Below are 24,486 nucleotides of genomic sequence, written 5' to 3' on the forward strand. Positions count from 1 at the left end.
TGTTGTTGCTGTTTGTTGCTATTACTTTTCGTTTACACGTTTTGTATATTTATTATTGCTGCTTCGTTTACTATGAACTATGCACATAATATGAGTTATTTTGTTTATATAATATATAGATACTCTTTAATTGTTTTTCTTTTGCATTTTTACTATGTTGAACTTTAAGCCTAAGGTTTTTTTTTTTGTTTTTTTTTTCTTTTTACTTTTCAATATATAATATATATTTTGAATGCGCTTGTTGTTTTTGTTTAAAGTCTTTTTTTAACCTACGGTTGGTTTTATTTTGTTGTTTTTGTATTGTTACTTATGGGTTTTCATTATTTTTTGTTTAACTTACTTAAAGTTTATAATAATAATATATAATATACTATAGTATATATGTATCGAAGTCCTTTAAGATATCACGAATTTGTTTCAATGTTTTTATCTTTTAATTTGCATTTGCTCTTATATATAGTATAAAGTTGTTGTTGTTGTTTAAGATGTTCGTTTGTTTTTTTTACTATTGTTAAAAATTACAGTGTTTTTGTTTTTTATTTATACTTTAGAGATTTTTTTTCGCTTTTTTGTTGTTTTTTAATTATTTAAATTTATAAATTTACAGTAATTATCACAGAGTTGTTAAATCTTTCTTTGAATTTGTTTTTTTTTTTGTTTTGTTTTTTTTTCTACTTTCTTTTGTTGCAGTTGCTTTTAAACGTTATTCGCATTTAGACTTTTAACATTTCTCACTAGGTACACTTATAAAAAATTAAAATAAACTAAAGTTTATTATTAAAAATATAAAAAAATTGGTTTGTGTTGGGCACAAGCCCACAAGTTTTTGCTTTTATTTATTTATAATTGTATTTTTTAATTTTTATTGCGTGGTTCTTGTTAATTTCATTTATTTACAATTGTCTTTTTATTGGCTAAGTTTTATTTTATTTCTCGTTCGCTTTGTGTTTTCTCAGTTGCGTTTGTTGCTAGTTTTTGTTTTGTTTTATTTGTTGTTGTAAAAGTGACTTAAGACTAATAGAATTCTTGTAGATTTTTGGTTTTAAATGTTTTTCTTTATTGTTACCGTTATTAGTTGCTCGTTTCTTTTTTTATTTTATATTTTTAGTACATTTTTTTTGTGTGGTTTTGTTTATTAAATGTTTCTTTTGCGGCACAATTGTTGCTTTATCGTTTTACTACAGTGTACTGTCTCTCTCTCCTCTCTTCTTGTTTTCTCGGTTGTATGATCACGCTGCGTTTGCTACTCTCTCCTTTGCAGTTACCGTTACTGCTCAGCTTTTGCACAGTGAGCACAAACGCTGCAAACGGGCTGTTGAAAAATGTTTTAGTGTTTTTGTTTTTATTGTTTATGCTTTTCTTATAATCTAGAGTGTTGTTGTTGTATTTGCTTAGGTAAATAATTTAAATTGATGTTGCGTTTAAATTAAATATTTATTTTTGTAATATGTTTAAATTATGTTGTTTGCTTTTGTTTTTACTCCCGGTTATTTGTACTTTAAAACTTTAATTCAGTTGTTTTTGTTTGTTTGTTGGTTGTTGTTGCTGTTGCTTTTGTTGTTTATGTGTTGTTTTTTGTTTGCTCCTTTGTTCCAGTTGTAGAGGCGGTGTTTATTTTTGTTTGTCTTAATTACAAAAAATATATAATTTGTTTATATTTTGTTGTTAGCAAATTTCATTCACTTTGACTTAACAAAAATTCGTAAATAAATTAAAGCTTTCAGGAAAACAAAAATGAGGAATTTTGGGATTGCTGTATTTGTATTTATTTTTTATTTGTTGCTGTTCTTTTGCTTTTGTTTGATTTAATTTAATAATTATTTAAGCTATTCGAGCTCTCGACTTGACGTCAACGCCAAAGTGCTGCCGCACGGTTAACAGTTGCTGTTAAGTTAACAGCGTGTGTGCAAGTTGTGTTGTTGTTGTTTCTGCAATTTCTTTTGTAACTTTTTAGTAAAACTTTTAACTCCGTTTTTTACTTGACGATGTTGTTTTATTTTTTTCTTTTTGCTTTTTATTTGTTTGTTGTTGCTTTTGTTGTTGTGTTGTTGAGTATTGACGAGTTAATTTCACAGCGTTAAATTTTTGTTTGGTTTGTTGTTGGTTTTGAAAGTCTTCGTTTCAAGCTTGGCTTGTTTTTGTTGTTTCTATATGCACAGTCGCGACTCTCTCTCTCTTTCTTTCTTTCTAGCTCGCTTACACCCACTCCTAACACAGACACAGCGGTCACCGTTGACGGCGGTGCCGACTTTTGTTTGTTGTTACTTATTGTGGTTGTCTTTGCGGTCTTTTTACAAATTCTCGTTGCGGTTTTGTAGCTTAAGCTGCTGCAGCACATACAGTTATTATTAAAGAGAGAGTTTTGCACAACAAAAACAAAGAAAAAGAGTTGAAAACTAAGTTTTTTTTATGGCAGGCTGCGCCTCTGGATCTTACGCCTCGTAGACTTTTTTGAGCTTTGTTGTAGTTGTTGTTGGTTTTGTATTTGTTGTTGGTATGTAACTTTGTTTAATTAGATTTATTATTATTTGTTTTTTGATTCGTTTTCGATGGTGTTTTGTTTTGTTGGTTTTTTTTTTGTATTTTTTGTATTATTATTATTTTTTATTCAGATTATGATGAAAGTGATGTCAAAACGGAGTTTTAGTTACAAAAGCTGCAAAGAGAAAACAAATTATTCATCAGTATGTTTATATTTACTTACAATTGTTATATTTATAGAAATTAATTCTAATAAGCACACAGCTGCTGGTGTAATCTACACCAAAAAGTCGGCATTGTTGTTGTTGCTGCAATTTTATTGATTTTTTCAGTGTTGCAAACCGGAGACTCTGCCGACAGTGACACGCACACACATTCAACTGCATTCAGTTTTCTACCGGAAAAAATTGCACACCCACACACGCACACAGCCCATACTAGCATATACGCAGTCACACAGACTCTCTTGCCATTGTAAACTATTTTTACACATTTTTGTTGTGGTTTTTTAGCAGCAATATCTACTAATTTTTCGCCAACAATATAGTTAGCAAGCATTTTGTCACCTGGCCAACTGTACACACACACACACATACACAAGCACAAATAAGCAAGAGTGCCAAGTAGCAAAAGTTTTTTTTCAGCTTTTTTTCGGCCTGCAAATTGGTACACCTTACAGACGGTTTGCGAAAAACACAATAAAACATATTATTTGGCACTTTGGGGGCGAAACTCGATATTTAATTACAAGTATAATTACTAGCGCACATTTTGTGCATATTTTCAATGCGAATTTTAGTTAAATTATTGCTTAATTTAAACAAAAGAAAAATTTTCACGTCTGCAATACGTACCACACTTAACAGCACAACGCCATGTTCATGTTACTTAACATTATATGTAGTGTTGTGACAGTGCCATTTTGAGTCAGCAGTAGTATCGAGTATAACAGAGCGGTTTTTATTTATAAATAAATAACATTATAAATTGGCATGAAACTTATAGCTAAGGCTATAATTTTTTTATTTCGGCTTGTGTTTTAACGAAATTATAAATTGGCACAGACAGTAAGGAGCAGGTGTCAGTAGTAGCCGGCAAAGGGAGAAGTATCGATACTTAATTAATTAGCCTTTAACTTATATCACCTCATCTTACAAAATTAAAGGAATAAAAATAAAAGAAATTATGAGCAAAAAACATTTTTAGACACTGTCAGTTAATATTCCATCTTATTTGATTTTCTATCGATAGCTGCGTAAGCGATAAAGTAACTATAAGATACCGCGATAATTTCCCAGCTGAGAATCGAAATTTCACAATAGTGCACCGTATTAACTAAGAAACGATTTTGTTTAAAAACTTTTCTAATAATAAATTGACATAACATTGTTATATGAGGCTGCAACTTTTGGTCAACGACTGGCAAAACATAGTTTCAACAAAATTGACGTAGTTCTGTGAGTAGAAAATAAGAAATTTTGCCCGCCGCTCACTTTGCACTCTCAGACTCATTGTTATTTAACCTAAAGAGACAGCAAACGATACCGCACCGCCTGCCCCGCAAAGAAAGCATAACCATGGCGTTCCGGCTACTTAGCACTGCTAAGGCAATGAGCAGCGTAATGAAGCGCAGTTATATGAAAGGACCGGTGACAGAGCAGGTAAGAGCATGACATAATCCTCTAGAGAAATTTTCATGCTTCATATATTTTTTGCAGCTGCAACGCAGCAGCACCATAGAACTGACGCCGTTGCTGCGTTACATAGTGGAACAGTTTCAACTATTTTGCAAAAAGCCACCCAAGGGTTTTGAGAAGTACTTCGAAGCAGGCGGCAAGTCCACACAGCCCAAAGGCGACAGTGCGAAAGCGCCAAAAGCAGCAGCAGCGGCTGGCAAAAGCGGCGGCGCAGCCAAACCTCCAATAAGCAAGCCTGCAGAATCAAAATCCGATTGGAACTTTGGCATGTTTAGCAATAGCACACGTGGTCCAGCTGGACGCGGCAATCAACCAGGCGGGCGACCCTTGAGCGAGGGCGGCGGCGATCGTGAGCGTTGGATACTGTTGGGCGCCATAGGTGCTGTGGTGTTAATAGGCTCGTTTGCCTTCTTCGAAATGGGCTACAAGGAAATCAGCTGGAAGGAGTTTGTCAACAGGTTTTTAAACAAAAATAACGTTATATAACTCATGTGTACCAACGTTTGCTTTATATCCACAGCTACCTCAACAAAGGCCTTGTAGAGAAGTTGGAGGTGGTCAATAAGAAGTGGGTGCGTGTGCGTCTGCAGCAGAGCAGCGGGCAGAGCGGCGTGCTTTGGTTTAACATTGGCAGCGTTGACTCTTTCGAGCGCAATCTGGAAACAGCACAGACAGAAACAGGTGTCGAGTCTATAAACTTTGTGCCTGTCATTTATCGCAACGAGGTGGAGGCTTCCAGTTTGACTGGCTTGCTGCCCACTTTGCTCATCATTGGCTTTTTGGTTTATATGATGCGCAAATCGGCGGATATGATGGGCGGACGTGGGGGTCGCAAGGGTGGTGGCCTATTCGGCGGCGTCATGCAGTCCACAGCGAAACTCATCAATCCCACTGAGATTGGTGTGGGCTTCAAGTAAGTGCTCAACAAGCAAAACAATTTTCTCATTCATAATTTTGTCTATTACAGAGACGTTGCTGGTTGCGAGGAGGCCAAGATTGAAATCATGGAGTTTGTCAACTTCCTAAAGAATCCACAGCAGTATATTGATTTGGGCGCCAAGATACCAAAAGGTGCAATGCTAACGGGACCACCTGGCACGGGCAAAACGCTGCTGGCCAAGGCTACCGCAGGCGAGGCTAATGTGCCTTTTATTACCGTCTCCGGCTCCGAGTTTCTAGAGATGTTTGTGGGCGTGGGACCATCGAGAGTGCGCGACATGTTTGCCATGGCACGCAAGCATGCGCCTTGCATACTCTTCATAGATGAAATCGATGCCGTGGGCAGAAAGCGTGGCGGCAAAACCTTTGGCGGCCACTCAGAGCAGGAGAACACACTCAATCAGCTGCTGGTGGAGATGGACGGCTTTAATACCACCACAAATGTGGTAGTGCTGGCAGCTACCAATCGTGTAGACATTTTGGACAAGGCGCTTGATGCGTCCCGGACGCTTTGATCGACAGATTTATGTGCCGGCGCCAGATATCAAGGGACGTGCCAGCATATTCAAAGTGCATCTGGGTGCGCTGAAGACGGATCTGGATAAGAATGAGTTGTCCAGAAAGATGGCAGCGCTAACGCCAGGATTCACTGGCGCAGACATAGCAAACGTTTGTAATGAGGCAGCTTTGATAGCGGCGAGAGATTCCAAGGATGCGATTGTGCTGAAGCACTTCGAGCAAGCCATCGAGCGTGTCATTGCGGGCATGGAGAAGAAAACCAATGTGCTGGCGCCGGAGGAGAAGCGCACGGTGGCGCATCACGAGGCTGGACATGCAGTGGCCGGTTGGTTCCTAGAGCATGCCGATCCATTGCTGAAGGTTTCCATTATACCACGCGGCAAGGGCTTGGGCTATGCACAGTATTTGCCCAAGGACCATTATCTTCTGTCCAAGGAGCAACTCTTTGATCGCATGTGCATGACTTTGGGTGGACGCGTTGCTGAGGAGCTGTTCTTCAATCGCATCACCACTGGCGCGCAGGATGATCTTAAGAAAATCACAGACATTGCTTACTCCCAGGTTGTGCGCTTTGGCATGAACGAGAAGGTCGGTCAGGTTAGCTTTGACGTTGGCCAGAGCGGTGATCCGGTGTTCAGCAAGCCCTACTCCGAGGATACGGCAATGCTTATCGACGGTGAGGTGCGCTCCATTATTAAGTGTGCCCATGAGGCTACCACAGAGCTGCTGAACACACATAAGGAGGATGTGCGTCGCGTTGCCGAGCGCCTGCTGGCGAATGAAGTCCTGAGCCGTGATGATATGATTGAGCTGCTTGGACCACGTCCCTTCAAGGAGAAGTCTACCTATGAGGAGTTCGTCGAAGGCACTGGCTCCTTCGAGGAGGACACTACACTGCCGGAGGGCCTCAAGAGCTGGAACAAGGAGAAGGAAACGCACACACCTACCGATGTGACAGACTCAACGCCGCCGCCCACAAAGCCTGTGACGGCATAGAGTTAAATCCTATCTAGCCTTAGTTCTGGCCTTGTTTTTGTTGTAGTCCTAGTCGCAGCGTTAGTCAATGTTTTTGGACTCCAGCTAGAGTCACTAAAATTTACGGTGTGCTTATAAAAAAGATCAATAAAAAAAAAACACTTTTCGAAACCAAAAACAAAAAATTTCTTAGCAGTTTTCTTCAGTTTTCAACCTTAGCATTAAATACTATACTGAAAATGCAATAAATCTTTATACTATATAAAAGAGTTTGTAATAAATATAAAATCAAAATAAAAAATATGTTAAACTTATTATTGTATGTTAGTTAGCTTTATGTAAACGTTCAGTAGTTTAGCTTCAGTCTGTTAAACGACGCGCTCTTCGCAGTTTAACTGTAAACTCTTTTGCTGTTAGCACGCTCTTTAGTTTGCGCACTCACAAATACATACATTCATATGTATGTCTGTATGTACAGCACCCACGCAGTGCTTTTTGCTGTTCTCGCTCTCTGCTTTGCTTATCAGTTATCAGCTGTGCCTGCAGCCGGCAAGCTCCAAATGCACTGTGCTCTCTCTCTCACACTCTCTCGCGCTCAACTACAAATTGCAGCGGCGCCACAGTGGTACCGCTTGACAAAGTTTTGTGAAATTTGTAAAGTGCTGCAAAATAATAAGCATTTGTGCAACATAAAAATATAAAAGCAGTTTGTATAATTATATAGCATGTTCTTTTTGAAACTTCAACTTGCAAGCATAACATTTATTTTCAGTGTAAGCTTTTCACTAAACTTATGCTACACATATTTGTGATTATTGCAAATTTGCATCCGCATACAATCGGTTTCGGACTCACTGTGTTAGCGCGCGTGTAACTTGTGTAACTGTAATTGTGACCCGTTTGCTTTTGCCTTTGCCTTTGCTTTGCTGTTTGCTCTCAGTGTCGTCTTGTTCGTTGTCGCGCGCGCACTAAAAAATTTGTATTCACCAGAAAATCATATTTTTGCAGTTGCAAGTGGAAAGTGCGTGCTAGTGCAAGTCCGTAGGCTCAATAATAAATAAGAATAGTAATAACAAATGCAATAGCAACAATAAGAAATAAATCAACTGGCTGCACATTGTGTTTAAATGCAAAAAATTGACGATTATATAAAAGTGCGCGCGGCATTCAATTCTAATTACAAACAACAGCAAACAAAGTGCAATTTGACAGTGTGGGCAAGTGTGTGTGTGTGTGTGTGTGTGCCTGCAAGTGCGTGCATGTGTGTGTGTGAAGGTGGCAAAGTGATTTGTTTTTTAGGCCAAGTGTTTGTTTTAGCGCCGTTAGTGTTAGAGAGTAGCGGAAATAAATACATGAATGCAAGCGACAGGCGAGTACAGGCTCAGGCAATAATATACTACTACGCAGTAAACTAGGACGCCGCCGCCGCCGCCCTCACAGCTCGTGCATAGCAGGCAGCTTTTGTCGATCGTACAAAATGGCGGCCGGCCGGCAAAATAATAGTTACAAGCCCAGGGCCAGGCCAGGCCAGGCAGGCAGACGAGAACTCTGTACACTGTTGCGTATTACATTTTGTCGATCAGTTTTGGTGCCTTTGGTCAATTGTCATAATTGTTGGGTCACGTGTTTGTTGCACGCCGCCAGTTAACTTCTGTTCTCGTTGTAACGGTGCATGTACAAAATATTTGCTTATGCCTGTCTGTCTTTCTCGGTCTGTTCGTCTGTCAGTTGCATGCTGTGCTTTATTACTGCGCGCCCTTTATACTCGCTGTTGTTGTTGTTTTACTTGTGGGAGTTGCGCTTGCTGTTTTCCCATTGTTTATGGCCAGCCTGATGGTCATGTGTGTGTGTGTGTGAGTGTGCGTGTGGGAAAGATCAAGGCGTGTTTTTTCAAACAATGGCAATAACAAACAACAACAATACAGTTTTTTTGCTTTTATTTTGTTAAATTTGTTGGTCATAGTTCATTGGAATATTTAAACAGTGCTGCTGATTAGAATTTATGAAAAATGCATGTGGTTAAGTGCACAAAGTGCTATAAGTGCAAATGTTTTTGTACAAATTTATGTTTATGACAGTCGGATTCAAAAAGTTGTTGTTTATATATAATTAAAATGTCGGTCGTGCACACACAACAGCTAAATTGTTTGCTATCTCGCTTGCACACACAGCATTCAAATTTTAAGGCTCTCAGGGTCAAAGCATAGAGAGCGAGAGCTAAGCAAATGCTATCTCTTTCTGGCTGCATTGGTGCTGCAGATCTTCAAACTCCAAAAAAAAAACTCGCTCTCGCTTTTGCTCTGCTTTGCATTTGCTTTTTGCCTTTGCCGTAGGTAAGCTCAGATTTTATAGCCAATGCTAAAATGTCGCTCTCTCTCTTATTTGCTCTTTTGCTTTCAAGTCTTTGCAATTCAATTTATTAGCTTTATTCTTTGTTGTTGTTGTGCATCTTGCACTTGATTTGCATTTGATTTCATTTCACAAACACCCACAAACAAAACTCTGCAACTTTTTTTTGTTGCTCTGTAGGTGAGAGAATTTTTACGATTGTACGTTGCACATCGCTGTTTGGGAATTTATGAGGCAGCGCAGGCAGCAGCAGCTGCTTTTCAATTACAATTTGTTTGTTGTTTCTTTGGGTTTTAATTAATTTTCGTTTACATACTCTTCCGCAGTAATATGTTGCCTTTCAATTTTGTTAAACGAAAGCAAACACAAAAAGAAACAACAATACAAAAAAAGAAATAAGAAAGAAAACGCGAAGTAATTAACCAAAAGTTGCCTGCAAAACCAGAAATGTGATTCCAAAGAATTTTCTTTACTCTCGATTAACAACAACCAAATAAAATAGTTACAAATAATATAAAAACGCCAATACAAATGGAACTCAAAACAGCGTCGAGCAGGTCAAGTAGTGCATTAGCTGCCATTGTCAATGATTAAAATACCGTTAGTTTGATAACTCCGCCGTAAAGTCATCGTCGAGTCGGAGTCCACCACACAGTCGTCGTAGTTAGCGCTCTTCCCCGTTCAAAAAATCTCCCCGTCAATGCCCGCACAACAACAACAACAACAACAACAAAAGCAACTTCAGTTACAGTCAACAGTTACATCAACAATTTAAGCACACAAACAAACACATACAGCTAAACAACAAACGGAGTTCCAGGCTAGTGGGCGTGGTATATCAAGCCGAAACAACATGGACATCAAGATTGAGCAACAACAACAGCAGCAGCAGCAACAACAACAACAAGTGGAGCTGGGACCCGTTTCACCCTCAGAGGTGCCCAATGATCCTGGGTAAGTGCAGAGACGTGCATGTGGCATTAATTGCTTTAGTTTTAAGTTGTCATTATTATACACTATACACTGATTAGGGGTTAGTTAATGCTGCAGGACGAATGGAATACTTAGATATGAAAATTCCCTAGTGCACATTTCTTTGTTTCTACAGTTTTCCAAATCCTAAACTTTATTAATTATATGGCTCATAAAGAGTATCAATGTTACGGCGTGTTTTTAAAGTTTGTGGACGCTTTTTATTTGTTTTACTTTTCAGTTGTCATTATTGAAGTTAAGCGTGTGCCCAGGCACAAGTTTAAGTCTGCCCTGTCCTTGCCCAGGGCCTAGTCAGTAGGAGTTGCTGTTGACAGAAAGTTTTTCTGTGTCAACTACCCACTGTCCAGACACATGTCCGTCCTGCCGTCTAGTGCTGCAGCGACTCAAACCACTGTGCCTCATTGCTGAGCTCCTATTACAATTTTTAGTGCAGTGCTGAAACTAATTAGAAAACAATTTGCTAAGGACATCAAAATTCAATTAAAGCCATTGAGTTTAGTGCTTTAGTGCAATGCCAGCCGCATCATGAACACGCCCACCCCCACGCACACGCCCCTTTTTGCTAGCATTTGCAACAGTTTATTATTCTGCGGCTCTCTCTCTCTCTCTGCTGTGTGTGTGCGTCTGTAACTAAAATGGGTTAAGTTGTGATTGCGGTGTCATATGCAGCAGATTAATTGCAAGCTGCATTGCTGATAATTTGCAAAGCTCTGTGACCAAAGCTGTCAAGAAGTCAGAGAATTCTATGATTGGCACTCAAGGGCTGCTGTCGGTGTCTGTGTCTGTGTCTCAAGATTTTGAGCAGGTGCTGCCTGCTCTGACAGCTGAGAGGCATTTATTAGGCGTTTATGAGAAGCGCATAGAGCGGCGCGCCGCTATTGTTACTACAACCAAAAATAAATACCACACACATTGCGAGTACCAATTAAGATTGAAATTAACTTGACAAGCGACAACACGCATTTAAATATATATGTTTATATATATAAACAATGACAAAATGGCAACATAAAAAGAAATTCTTAGCTAAATGTGCGCAAATAGTTTTTACACAGCTGATTTAATTTTCTTAAAAGTTGTTTGAGGGCATACAAAATTCAAATGGAAATTGAACAAAGCAAAGTGCTTTAAATGCAAAAAAGTCTTAAGCAATTTATTAAGTAATTGCATTGAATTTTAAGGCTTTTCTTAGTATTTTGGTAAGTTATTTATTTAATTTATAAAGGCAAGCCTAAAATATTTTAAAACAATATGCAGTGCACAAATAAATATTTCTTTTAAATACTAAATAATATGTTGAGAGCCAAAATTAATAAGCACAAAATATTAAAAAAAAATGCTGTGAACATAGAAAATGAATCTGAAAATTTACAAACACAAATTTAATCCCTAAAGTTCTTAAGCAATTTAATAAATAATTGCATTGCACTTTAGTCTTTTTTTTTATTACTTTAGGCAAGTTATTTATTTAATTTGGAAACGCAGGCCTGAAATGTTTTAGCTTATTATTAGATTCATTGCAAAAAATAAAATAAAAATTGTCCTGACAGCCAAGATTATGAAGAACAAAATATTAAAAAAATGTTGTGAGCATAGAAAATTAATGTGAAAATGCAAAAGTTGTTAAGCAATTTAATAACTAATTGGGTACGATACTTATTTAATGTGTGAAAAGAGTATAAAAATATTTAAAAATTATATTTTATAATGCAAAGCTTTAACATATATTATGTTAGTCCATATTAAATATTAATAACATAGATCATGTTTGTTTGCAATTTCAAATGAAGCGGTGAAAGTCTTTGTCTTGTCTTTTAATAAATATCAGGCAAAGTTCACTAGAGCGAATTGTTGAAATCACTTGAATTACAGTTTGCAACCAGTAATCAGCATATGAATCTTTAAAACTTTCCATGGCACATACCTCTCCTATAGCTAGTAGAGCTCTCTATGCCTCTCTATGGTGACTCTATGGCCATATGGCCTCGTCATCGTCTTGGTTTCTTCTCTGCTGCATCTTCGTTGCAATCCATTGAACACGCAAGGCCTATAAATTATGCAGTCCATACATAGTAGTATTTATATAGATATATGCCACAATCTTTTACATATATATGCATATATATATATCTATTATCGAAGCGCTGCAAATTGTATAATCCCAAGAAAGGGGTTGGGGCAGCGTCTTCTCATCTTGTCTAGCTGCATTAGTTGGCAAAGAGACAGGAAAAGGCACAAAAATAGGCGACTACCGGATAAAAGAAATGGATCACCTGCCTGCTCCACAGCCAGAAGCAGCAGCAGCAGCGGCAGCAGGTGCAACAGCAGCAACAACTTGCAACAGTTGCTTGCCACAGTAGCGTTTGGGGCAATGTCTGGGGGAATCTGGCGGCACAAATGGCAAATGCAGCACCTAACGAATGTTGAATGCATAAATCTTGAATTAATGTAAAATACCTTTTGATGACGCTCTAGCGATACGCACACACATAGATACACACACTCACACACACACACACACTTGTAGTTTGTTTTTTTCCGCCACAGGTCTCTGTATCTTTCGCCGTTGTGCAATTCGCTGAATACAATTCCATTCACAGTTTTTATTTTTCAGCTACTTTGCACACGATCGTTGCTGCTACGGCTCAGTAAATTTTCTGCGGCCTGTCCCACTGTGCCACCCCCACTCCCCACTCCCCACTGCCCACTCCTAGCTAGCCGGCTAGTTTATAAATCTTTTGAAGGGCCTACAAAAGTATTTTGTTGTTTTCTTTTTTTTTTTTTTTATGTGTGCGCTGTGCATTTTGCAAAATGGCAAAGTAAATAAACACACAAGATGCGAATAAACGCGCGCAAAGAAATTCGAAATGAATAAAACAACATAGCAAAAACGCCAAATAACTAAATAAATGCCCAGCTATTAATACAATTCACTTTGCCCAAATGTATTTTTAGTGCCACACTAAAATCAACAGCAATAACTAAGTGAGAGTAAAATGCACTTGAGCTTCAAAGAAACCTTTGACGCGACTAAATACTCTAGAAAAAGCGAGCAAAGCAAATTTAGAAATTTTAGAAGCAATTAGAAATTAGGAAAAAAATGCTAGCAAATTAAAGAATATAGTAATAATAATATTATAGGCAATAGGTCAAAAGAGCAAAAACTATTAAACAAATTTTTAGGCAAGCAGCATGTGTATCAAAATCTAAATTGCAATTGAACTTAACAAAAATATTTATATTTTTTAGCTAAAATATAAATTAAAATTATTTACAAAGCAATATACGTTTTATAAATATATTTTATATTTAATTAAATATGTTTTCAAGCATATAAAAGCTTAGAAAATATTAAAAAGCATTTAAAATAATTACAAACTGTTTGCATGGGAAGTAGCTAGACAAATAATATTTATTTGCTTATTTTTATTATAATTTAGCAATTAATTTTTAATTTTTTAATTTAATTAATTTATATAATTTAACAAGATCGTTAGTAGCAATTAATGAATACAATGAATAGGTTTTGAAACAAATACTAAACTCTTTAGAGTATTTTAAGCAATTACAAACTCAATTTTGATTATAATTTAGCAAGATTTAGCAACTATTAAATATATTTAGCAGCAATTAAAATTATATTTATTATTTGATTTGTATTATAAGTAAGCAGATTAGTTTGGTAATATTTTGAAAATTTTCTATTAGTTCACACTGCCCCATTGGGGCGCTGTTTTCTAGAGTATTTCGAAAATGAGCTACAACTAGTGGCATGCGAGAGTTCGACAATTATCCATTAGAACTGACACACGTATGCAGCTCCAACAAAAAACAACAACAACAACCAACGACTCTTTGCATTGTCGTCGTCGTCGTCTGTCTGTCGCCCCAGCGCCGGCTCAGGTGGCTCTGGTGCTGCTGCTGCTGCTGCTGCTTTTTGCCGTGTTAAGATTATCCTTAAGGTTGATTTAAAAAAGAAAGAAGCAAACTATGCACAACTGTCAAATGTGCAACTTGCTGCAATTGCAATGCACTTTCGCTGGCTGCCCCACTGCCTACCTCTTTGTTTTTTTTTTCTTCTTTTTTTTCTGTGTTTTATCCATAATTGTCGTTTTGTTCTTGTGCTCTCTATGCTTTGCTTGTAATTGTGGCTTTGTTACGTTTCGTAAATTGATTCATTGTACATGGTCAGCGACCGTGCATCGTGCCCCTGCCTCTTGCCTTTGGCGTTGCATTCCCTGCGCCGCTGTGTGTGTGTGTGTTGCCCCCACCGATCAGCCGCTGTAATTGCTTTCAAATGATTTTGTGTCGCTGTGTGCGCAATTCCATATTGTCGTCGTCATTTTAGCTTCGCAATTGTTGCTGCTGCTGCTGCTGCTGCTGTGCAATGTTGTTGTCTGTCCCGGGCCAATAAGCCTACAATTTGTATGCATAATGAGACCTGCGCGCAATTTGCTAAAATCCAAACTGCGTCATTAGAGTCCTGGTTAGTGGCTTGGGCGTTTACCAACACTGAATTAGTAGTGCTTTGTGTTTGAGAACAGCAACAGTTGTGGGTAATAAGAGTAAATGTTGCCTAAGTTAGATTTGATTGATGAAAATTAAATATATTTTTGACTAGCACTGCTTAAAGAGAATTTTCGAGCATTGCTAAATGCTCCGACTATGTTAGTTACTTAAGTCGATGAAAATTGATGAAAATTCAAAGCTATTAAATGAATTATGCTACAAGAATAATTGCTATGATTGCGATGAATGTTCAAAGTAAATTCAAAGTAAATCTCACATAAAGCATTTCGATTATTTATTTACAAGATTAATTATTATACAAACTAATATAATAACTAAATATGGTGAGTGCTAGCTGCTTGAATTGTAAATAAGATTTCAATAATATAGCGTTTAGCAACACTAAAATGAAAAATCGAAGAGCTGTTTAATAACATCAGTGCATTTAGAAACAGTTGTGCACACTTTATTGACATGTTAAAGCATTTTGCAACACTAATTTAATGCTAGCCAATAAAACTTTCAATAATATAGCGTTTACCAACACCAAAATGAAAAATCGAAGAGCTGTTTAATAACATCAGTGCATTTAGAAACAGTTGTAATCTATTGTTTATTTGCACACAAGTTTACCAACACCAAAATGAAAAATCTTATCTTATCAATTATAAAAAATTCTAAGTGTAACCCCTTTAATTTACATTTTTAATCATTTCCCAACACTAGTTTTCATAAGCTATTAAAAGCTTCAACTTATTGTCAACATTACTGCCAAAATGCTCAACATATTTATCAATGAAAGCAGCAACAGTTGTCAGTTGAAGTCGCTGCTGTTGCCCTCGCAACTCATAAATTCTCTCACTCGGTAGCAGCAGCAGCAGCGAAACTTATTTTCAGCTTTATGCATTTTCTATTTTTGTGAACACGACAAAGTGTACACTTGTCTACATTATTATTTTTTATGAGCACAAATGTTTTGCTAAATTGTTTTATTAGTCATTAAAATGTGGAGTGCATAAATTACTTACAAAATTATCAAATGCCAACTAAATAGTTTATGACTAAGACAGCAGCAGCTGCTGCGGATTTAATTCGCATAAAAAAAAAGGCGCTTAGAATTTTAAATTTGTTGCTTAACTTTTGTGCAGCTTGCCACAACCGCAAAAAAGAGAAGCTTGCAACTTCATTTACTACAATTGACATTATCAAAATTCAATTTACAATCTCTTTTGCTGCATTGGTGGGTGGGTGTTTGGCGGGGGGTGGGCGCTGAAACTTTCCATTTGCTACAGTTGCACTTTTAAGTAAACAGTTCGATTAAAATGGCGCAACTTGACAGCCAAAAGCGCTTAAATGCAATACGAGAGGGAGCAGGGGGCGGGCAACGCTTGAATGACGCGCTATAATACTTAGCCTATGGTATATATATATAAAGCTCGGCTAGATAACTGCTGTGTGCTCAAATCAATGCAAACTAAATGCAAGCGGCAGGCTGGGCTTGGGTTGGAAAAAACTTTTGCCTTTTGCTAAATGCAGTCATAACTTTTGGCAGCAGCAGCAGCAGCAGCCGAGACTAAAAGAAAAATAAAAAAATATATATATCTCGATATATGGCGGCATATATGCTATTTGGGAACTTAGGAAGTGCAAGAGCTGCCATTAGAAAATGAAGCGTGCAGCATAGTGGGTGGATTGGGTGTATTGCAAGGGCAAGGGTAACGTTTTATTGGTCGCCGTAGCGTCGCGGGTGCTGTAGCGTAGCCGTACGCATTGAATAGAAAAACTTTGTGCAAAAAAAAATAAATAAATATATTTGTATATGCTAAACTTTTAGTGCTAAGAAAATTTGTATTTGTATTGCTTTCAACCGCAAAGTGCAATCGTATATAGCCCAGTAACCTCTAACCCTTGAACCGTTAGACGCGCTATTCATTATACATAAATTGCTTGCACTAAAAGAATTTCTGCTGCTTTTCTATGCAATTTAGGCCGCTACAGACGCCAGTCGGCAACGACCCTAACCTAACTCTTAACTCTATTTGCAGTACGTGTATTTAGCTTTCCGCACGATTAAATCGATGCAACTGCAACAGCAGAAAAAAGTTCGCTCGCCTTACTATTCACATATATATATATATATATATTTTCTATTACGCAGTCAGCCGCCCATATGTATAAAAGGGTTTGAGCTGTAAGCGCTTTGTCTGGCACCTACGCTGCCGCTCTTTGCGCTTCTCATATTTGTTATTTGCCTGTGTGTGTTGTGTGTGTGTGTCTGGGCTATCCTTGAATGTGTCTCCGAGACGACGACGCAGAAGACAATTGTTGGACAAACATATTTATGCCATAGCCTTAGCTTCTATTTCTACCCTCACTCTCTCTCAGTTGCATTTGAGTTTTTAGTTGTCTGTGTGTCCGTCCGTCCATGTTGCAATGTGTTTCACACACACAAAAACGTTGTAACCACGAAGCAATTGCAGCAACTCTTCATCATCATCCTCAGCTCCCAGCTCTCCTATTTCTACAATTCCATTTCCATTTGTAGCTGCTGCTGCTGTTGCTGTTGCTGCCACTGTTGCTGCTGCATTTTGATGATGTTGTTGATAGCCGCACATGATAGTCATCGAGAGCGCTTTGGCTTTACCGGCAAAGTCAAATTGTGCGCAGAGCTTTGTGGCAGAGCAAAAACGAGAATATGTAAACCTATTGAAATCATAACAATGGCCAAGATAAAAACGTTGTGCGAATACTCTAGTGGTTAGCAGCAGAGTAGAATATGCCAAGCTATATGCACTAAGCTAAAATGCTGCAAATTTTTTGCATTAAATTAAGCGCTTAGTTACTTGCTGAGCATTAAATTAATTCAAAATTAAATTAAATTTTTGTTTGTTTGAATAGAATTTGTTAGCAGAATTTATTTAACATATTTATTGAGTATCAAATTATTTTAAATGATTTTATTTTCATTTTCATTTGTTTTAATAGTTGAGCTTTTATTTTAATGTTATGCATGATTTTCTTAGTCTTATTCTATTAGATTTGCAAACTGTTTTTGAATTAATTCAAAAAAAAGTGCCTAAAATTTTTATTAAATCAAGTTGAGACTTTAGTTAAATTAATTCAAATTTATTATTTTTATGTACATTTAATTACATTGTTGTTTGTTTGAATATTTGTAATTTCTGAGAATCATTTGTGACGCTTAAGTTATATATTATTTCGACATATTTAATTGTGAGCTATTCAGATTGTATCATTGGATTATTTGTACTTCATTTTTAATGCTTCAGGTCTTAGTTGTAACGATTAAAAAAGGTGTTCAATTTTTATATTTATGTAATATTTGGAAATTATAAAATGGAATTAACTATAAAAAAAAGTAAATGTTTGTATTCCTAATATTTTCATTATCATTTAATTGGCAATTTTAATGAATCATAACGCATTTTAGTTTTAGTTTTTTATTTTGGAAAAATTATTTCAATTAATTAAGAATTATTTTACATATTTATTGAGTATCAAATTATTTACAATTTATTATTTTACTTACATTTTTAATTGTTTCGATTGTTGAGCATTTAATTTAATTTAAGCTATGAGTAGCATAATTTTTTTTTTAATTTTTTGTATTTTATATTTAGTCAAGTGCTAATTAACAAATTATTTTAAATTTATTATTTTCATTACATTTATTTGGATATTATCAATGAGCTCTTTAGGCTAGACAAACTTCATTTGAATTCGCTTCTATCCACTTTTTAGTTAGAGCATTACGTTTTTATTGTATTTGCTAAAGATTGTGCATTGGTTTTGTGGCCTGACGCTTCCCGCATGTGCTTGGAAAAATCCTTTTATAATTTGTTTAAGGGCCAGCAGCCATTAGATGGCGGCAACAGCAACAATAACAACAAATTGTGTGTGTGTTGTGTGTTGTGTTTGTTGCTCCATTTTAGAATATGCATATATATTATGGAATCGATCATGTTCATAGCATTTTCAACACATCATTTTGTTAAACTGTGGGTTGGGCTCGTTGCGTACGTGTGTGCTGCAACTCCCGCCCTTTCACCCATCACGTCACACACCGGGTGTCCAAATGTAATGTCTCTATGTGTGTGTAAGTCGTCGTGGTTGTAGAACTTAATTGTTGGTGTTTTAGTGTTAGGCTATTTAAATATAACTAATTGTGCGTGTTGTGTGTTTGTGTAGAGGTCGCGTGGCTATTGTTGAGTAATGCGTTGTGTGACAAATTTGTTTTGTCTAAGACTGTGTTGATGTTTTTTTAATTGGTTCCGCAGGAGTAAACGCTATGCTTTAAAATCTGTTGTTAACTAGCAAATAAATTTACAGCAACGGACGTTTGCACTTTTAAAATTCTAGTTGTAACACTTTTGTCAATTTTAATATAATAAATAATTGTTAAGGGGCTGTTCTAGGTAGCTGCTCAGTTGTGGTATCATTAATTTAGTGTCCCGCAATCTCAATCTTTTTTTGTTTTTTGGTTTTTTTTTTGATATACTGTTGATTTTATGACAATCTGTCTATCTGAGACATAAGCAAATTTTGTAACAATAACATTTACAGTAATAGAAAGCTTTCAATAAAGCTTACTATTCTATTACATAATATTTAAAGTTTTACAAATACTGGAGATCAAGAACATGTTTTCTTTTAAGCCTTCTAATTTCTAAGCTGTTATCTGCAAGATTAATTGCTAGAGTACTTTCATGGTTTTGTAATTTGTTTACGTATGCTATACTGTATTTTCTAATTTCATCTTTCACAAATGGGATTTTCAAGTCATTATGGATATTTGCATTTGTCACATAAAAAGGAGCGTTAACAATTCTTCTTAACATGTTAGATTGGAAGCGCTGGAGGATGTCTATGTTTGAGTTGCTGGCTGTCCCCCATAGTTGTATACCATACGTCCAGACAGGCTTGAGAATCGCTTTATATAGCAGTATTTTGTTTTCTAAGCTGACTTGAGAATTTCGACCCAGTAACCAGGTCATTTTGTTAGCTTTTATAGTTAGTTGTTGTCTCTTTGCCTTTATGTGGTTCTTCCATATAAGCCTGCGATCAAAGTGCATGCCAAGATATTTAACTGTGTCACTTTGCGGAATAGGTGAGTTATTGAATCTCACTTCTGGGCAGTTTCCAGCTCTTAATGTAAATGTTACCTGTACAGACTTAAGTGGATTTACTTTTATTTTCCATCGCTGAAACCACTCTTCAAGAAGGTCGAGCTCGTGTTGTAGATATTCAGATGCTTCTTCCCTTAGAGAGCTATTTGCTATGATGGCTGTGTCGTCTGCGTAGGTTGCAACTCTTTCATTATTTGCAATCGGCATGTCAGCAGTAAATAGCGTATATAAAACAGGACCTAGGACGCTACCTTGTGGGACGCCAGCATTTATGTTTACTATTGAAGAAGACTCCTCTTTTTGATGAACGTAGAAGCAGCGTTTATCGAGATACGATTTTAGCAGCAAATAGTATGGTGCAGGCAGCCATTTTTTTATTTTATATAGTAAGCCTATATGCCATACTCTATCAAACGCTTGCTGAACATCAAGAAATGCAGCAGTGCAGTATTCTTTACACTCAAATGCTGTTATAATTTCATGTATCACTCTATGGCACTGCTCTGGGGTTCCATGTCCTCTCCTGAAACCAAACTGGTATTCGGGAATGATGGTGAGTTCGTCCAAAATAGGCAACATTCTCTTCAAGAGTATTTTTTCAAATACCTTAGAAAATGTTGACAGTAAGCTTATGGGACGGTACGACGATAACTCAGTTTCAGGTTTCTTTGGCTTTAAAATCATCACCACCTCAGCATATTTCCATTGAGTAGGAAAATGGTCTAGTCTCATGATCGCATTAAATATAAGAGTTAGTAAACGAATGCATTTTGGTGGTAAGTTTTTTATAGTTAGTCCATCAATTTTGTCCGGGCCGGGCGCTTTTTTGTTTTTTAAGTTCTTAATTTCCATTAAAACTTCCTTCGTTTGTATACGACGAATTGGTAAGCTCATTTGGCACGGAGAAACTAAAAATCTCTCTATATCTCTCTCGACAGTTTCGTTTACAATATTATTTGGCTGAAATACAGAGTGCAAGTGGTGCGCAAAAGCTTCAGCAATCTTGTCATCCGATCTACACCACTCTCCGTTATTGTTCTTAACAACTGTGCTTCTCTTAGCCGGTCTTTTGAGATATTTTGTTGCTCTCCACAGAATATGTTCATAGTTTGATGATTGAGGATCTAGACTTTTAAGAAAAGAGGTAAGAGATTCATTCTTTAAGTCTGATAACATTTTTTTAAGATCTGATGTTGCCTTGTTATACAGTCTCTTGTCAGCGGGATATCTGCTTTCCTGCCATCGTTTTCGCAAATTCCGTTTATTCTGTATCATTGACCGGATTTCAGTTGCTATAAATGGTGGTCTAATTTGTTGGCAGTAAGTTGCAGGAGCAGAGGATATATAACTCGCTGTATGTATTGCGGCTGTTAAATACTCTACTGCAGAATCTATTTCGTCTCCTGTTTTTAAAGACAAGTTGGAACTTACATTTGATTCAAGATGGTTTCTAAACGTATTGATGTTTGTTGTTGATGAGATTATTTTATATGGTTTTTTATGCATACAAGCTACAGCGCAATATGTGGCTATTATAGGAGAATGATCAGAGCTTAAGTCAAAATTTTCGATAACATTCATGTGTGATTGTGGAATTCCAGAAAAAACTATAAAATCCATCAAGTCAGGAATTTTGCGGCTATCGGTGGGCCAGTATGTTGGTTTTCCTGTTGAAAGGCTTATAAATTTATTGGCTCGTATGCATTTATAAAGCTCGCTTCCTTTAGGGTTAGTTAGTCTGGAGCCCCACCATGGATGTTTGGCGTTAAAATCACCTCCTACAATGAATCTCGGCCCAAGTCTCTGAAAAAAGTTATTGAAATCCGCTTCTTTGAGTGAATATCGAGGAGGCAGATAGATAGCAGATACTATCACATCTGCATGCACACATTTTATCTCTATAACAGCTGCTTGTATGGAGTCTTCCCTGACACTGTCCATAATTGAAAATTTTATTCCATTTTTAACGAGAATGGCAGAGCCTCCATGAGCTCTGTTCGCAGGGTGGTCGGCTCTTATTAAATCATATCCGATTATCCGACAGTAAGATTTGGTGGTAAAATGAGTTTCAGATATGAGCATGACGTGTATTTCATTTGTTTTTAAAAACATAGATATTTCGTTTACATGGTTGGAAAGCCCATTGGCATTCCATATTCCGATATTAAGGTTTATTTGCATAATTTGTTTACAAGTAACATAATCATATTAAGCAAATTATTCGTAAGTTCAAACTGTTTCTCTAATAGGTGTTCTATTCTTACTAATGGATTGTCATTAGTATTATCTGATGTCACTTCAGCATATGTTTGGTATTCGTTAGATTTTTTGAACGGCGCTGCATTCGGTGGAGCATAATTGTTGGTTGTTATAGTTTTATTGTCTGCGTTCATATTTTGTTTGCGACCTGTTGTCTTTTTGGACATGACTTCCTGGTAAATACGGCACCCTTTGTAACTTGCAGCATGATTTTCATCGCAGTTTGCACATTTCGCTGGAGAATCTTTATCTTTCGGGCAGCAGATGCTTGGATGTTCAAGAGAGCATTTAACGCACTTGTAGTTTTTTGAGCAGTAAGCTTTAGTATGTCCATATTGTTGGCAGCGATAACATTGCACTATATCTTTAACTTTGCGAGCTGGCTCGATGTTAACTATAGCATTTTCAATATGTTTCAGATCATATATGTCCTCGTTGTTTTTGTCTGGCTCAATGTCAAGAAAGAATAGATTTAATGGCTCCTTTGTGACTCGGCTTTTGATGTTACTTATATTTCTGACCTTGTGTCCCTTAGATTCGACTTCGTTTTTAATCAGTCCAGTATCTGTTGTAAAGTGAAGATTTTTAATAACTACTCTAAAGGCTCTCTCTTGTTTAAGTTGATAGGTATGGAACTTAACTAGATCATTACTTAGAGTTTTAATTAGTTTTCTATACTCTTCCACAGTTTTAACCATTACTCGAACATGTCCATCGCGTTGACTTTTGTAGTAAAAGTGTTGCTTTTCAATTTTTTTACCGAGATATGACAGCATTTGAGTTATATTAGCAACATCAGATAGGAATATTGGCGGTGGTTTGTCCGAATCGTTGCTTGCAGTTTCCATTTCTTGTGTTTCGTTTTCGTTGTTTTTTCCATGATCAGCTGGCTTATCAGTGCTTAGGAGATGAAACTTATTTGAGCTGGTGCTTGGTCCAACATCCAATGCAGTTACTTTCCTAGCAACAGGTGGGGAATATGGATTCGGTCGTTTATTTTGCTTCGGTTTTACCTTCTGCCAGTCCCAAACCGATACGTCTTCGTTGGTGTCGTTCATGTTGATAGGGTATCAACACTATGTGACTCCAACGTTCGATGATTGTTGTTGTATAGATGATGCTGATAAGCTCCAACGGTACTCAGAATGAGAATAAATGAAAGAAGCGTGGGCTTCGCACAGTAATTAGGCACGTCTATACTCAATGAGTGTTCGATCGCGACTGAGTTAAGTAATTGAAAATCCATTTCAACTTGCAGACAGACTGACCAGACCAAGCCACCCACCCACCAAGTAAATGCATTCACTTTTGGTTTACCACTTGCATAATGTTGCCCCATTTGCCAGCACTCCTCACCCCTCACCCCAGCCCCTTCATGCCGCTTGCTCTTTACAAAACTTGCTGCTTTGCTCGCCTTTTGTTGGGCCTCTGCTCTGTATGCGACGCTCACATAATTTGTCATGTGAAAAATTACTAAAGTTACAAGATCTGCACTTTTACAACAAGAGCAGAGCATGTGTTTCCATGTGTGTGTGTGTGTGTAAAGTCCACGCAACTCGGCATGCGTGTGCCCTTAGGAAAAGAGAGAGAGAGAGCGACTGGTGGAGAGTGGGAGGCAGGGGCGTCTGCTTAGGCGCTGCTGTTGCGTTTGCTATTTTCTTTTTATTTTTTTGCAACTTTTTTTCGTTACTATTTTGCACATTTTTCTATTCAACAATGAAGCCACAATAGAAAAACGTCAACTAGTGCAGGCTAACAGCATGAGTGTGTAAAGAGCTACAAGGGGCTGGTGGGTGGGGCAGGTGCAAGCGAGAGAGCAACAATTTCAATGTGCACACAAAAGTCTGAACGGATTTTGAATGGCAAACAAGCGGGCAAAAGTAGCAAACGGCGAGTAACAACGAATATATAATAGAAAGCAGAGCAAGCAGGGGGCGCAGGGGCGTGGCGCAGGCGTGGGCGTAGCTGCGGCGTTAGTACAAAGCGCTAGAACTAGAGAAACTCAAGCTCTAGCTAAAGCCAAAGTCAAAGCGCTGCACTTGAGCAGTATAAGCGAAATATAAATTAAAAAATTATTAAAAATATAACAAAATAAATTTTAAATTTTAATTAATTGTTTTGTATTTAATTGTAGCTAGTTGTTTTTTTTTTTTTGCAGTGTAGCGGCTTGAGAGTAGCAGCAGGGTCGTGAATGGGCAACGACTTGCGCATGAATGGCCCAAGTGTGGTGTATGTTTGAATAGGGAGGGGGGTGGTGCGGGGTTGGGGCTTATATGTGTGGGGGAGAACTGGGGCTTCGGCCTATAGAAAAGTGACGTGCGCGCTTTACAATTATTTCGTAATGCAAAGCAAATGTGACCGAGCCATCGAGAGCCCAAGAGTCGTCCCCATAGTCAGACAGCATCAGGCGGCGGCACTGGCGCTGACAGCGCAGAGAGCGAGCGAGCGAGAGAGTAAGAGAGTGAAAGAGCGAGCGACGGCAGTGACAAATGTCAGTCGGTGGTTGCACTACTAATCGGACATGTTGCGTTGACTTGTTTATGACTGCCAGCTTAGCACGCATCTAAACATTCACACACACACACACACACTTGAGACAGAGACAGCGACAGCGACAG

At 37.4% G+C, this 24,486-nt stretch overlaps 1 protein-coding gene across 1 annotated transcript; it reads left to right on the forward strand.

The window, feature by feature from the left end:
- Positions 1-3,788: 3,788 nt before the first annotated feature.
- On the forward strand, positions 3,789-6,756 carry LOC108601019 (AFG3-like protein 2). Its single transcript, XM_017988893.2, is given in 6 exon segments — positions 3,789-3,938; positions 4,011-4,142; positions 4,200-4,636; positions 4,699-5,091; positions 5,146-5,608; positions 5,610-6,756. Coding segments are annotated over 5 exon segments (2,400 nt in total). The 5' UTR covers positions 3,789-3,938; positions 4,011-4,058; the 3' UTR covers positions 6,633-6,756.
- Positions 6,757-24,486: the final 17,730 nt, after the last annotated feature.

Source organism: Drosophila busckii, chromosome 3L (assembly GCF_011750605.1).
Source record: "Drosophila busckii strain San Diego stock center, stock number 13000-0081.31 chromosome 3L, ASM1175060v1, whole genome shotgun sequence".
Classification (NCBI taxonomy): domain Eukaryota; kingdom Metazoa; phylum Arthropoda; class Insecta; order Diptera; family Drosophilidae; genus Drosophila; species Drosophila busckii.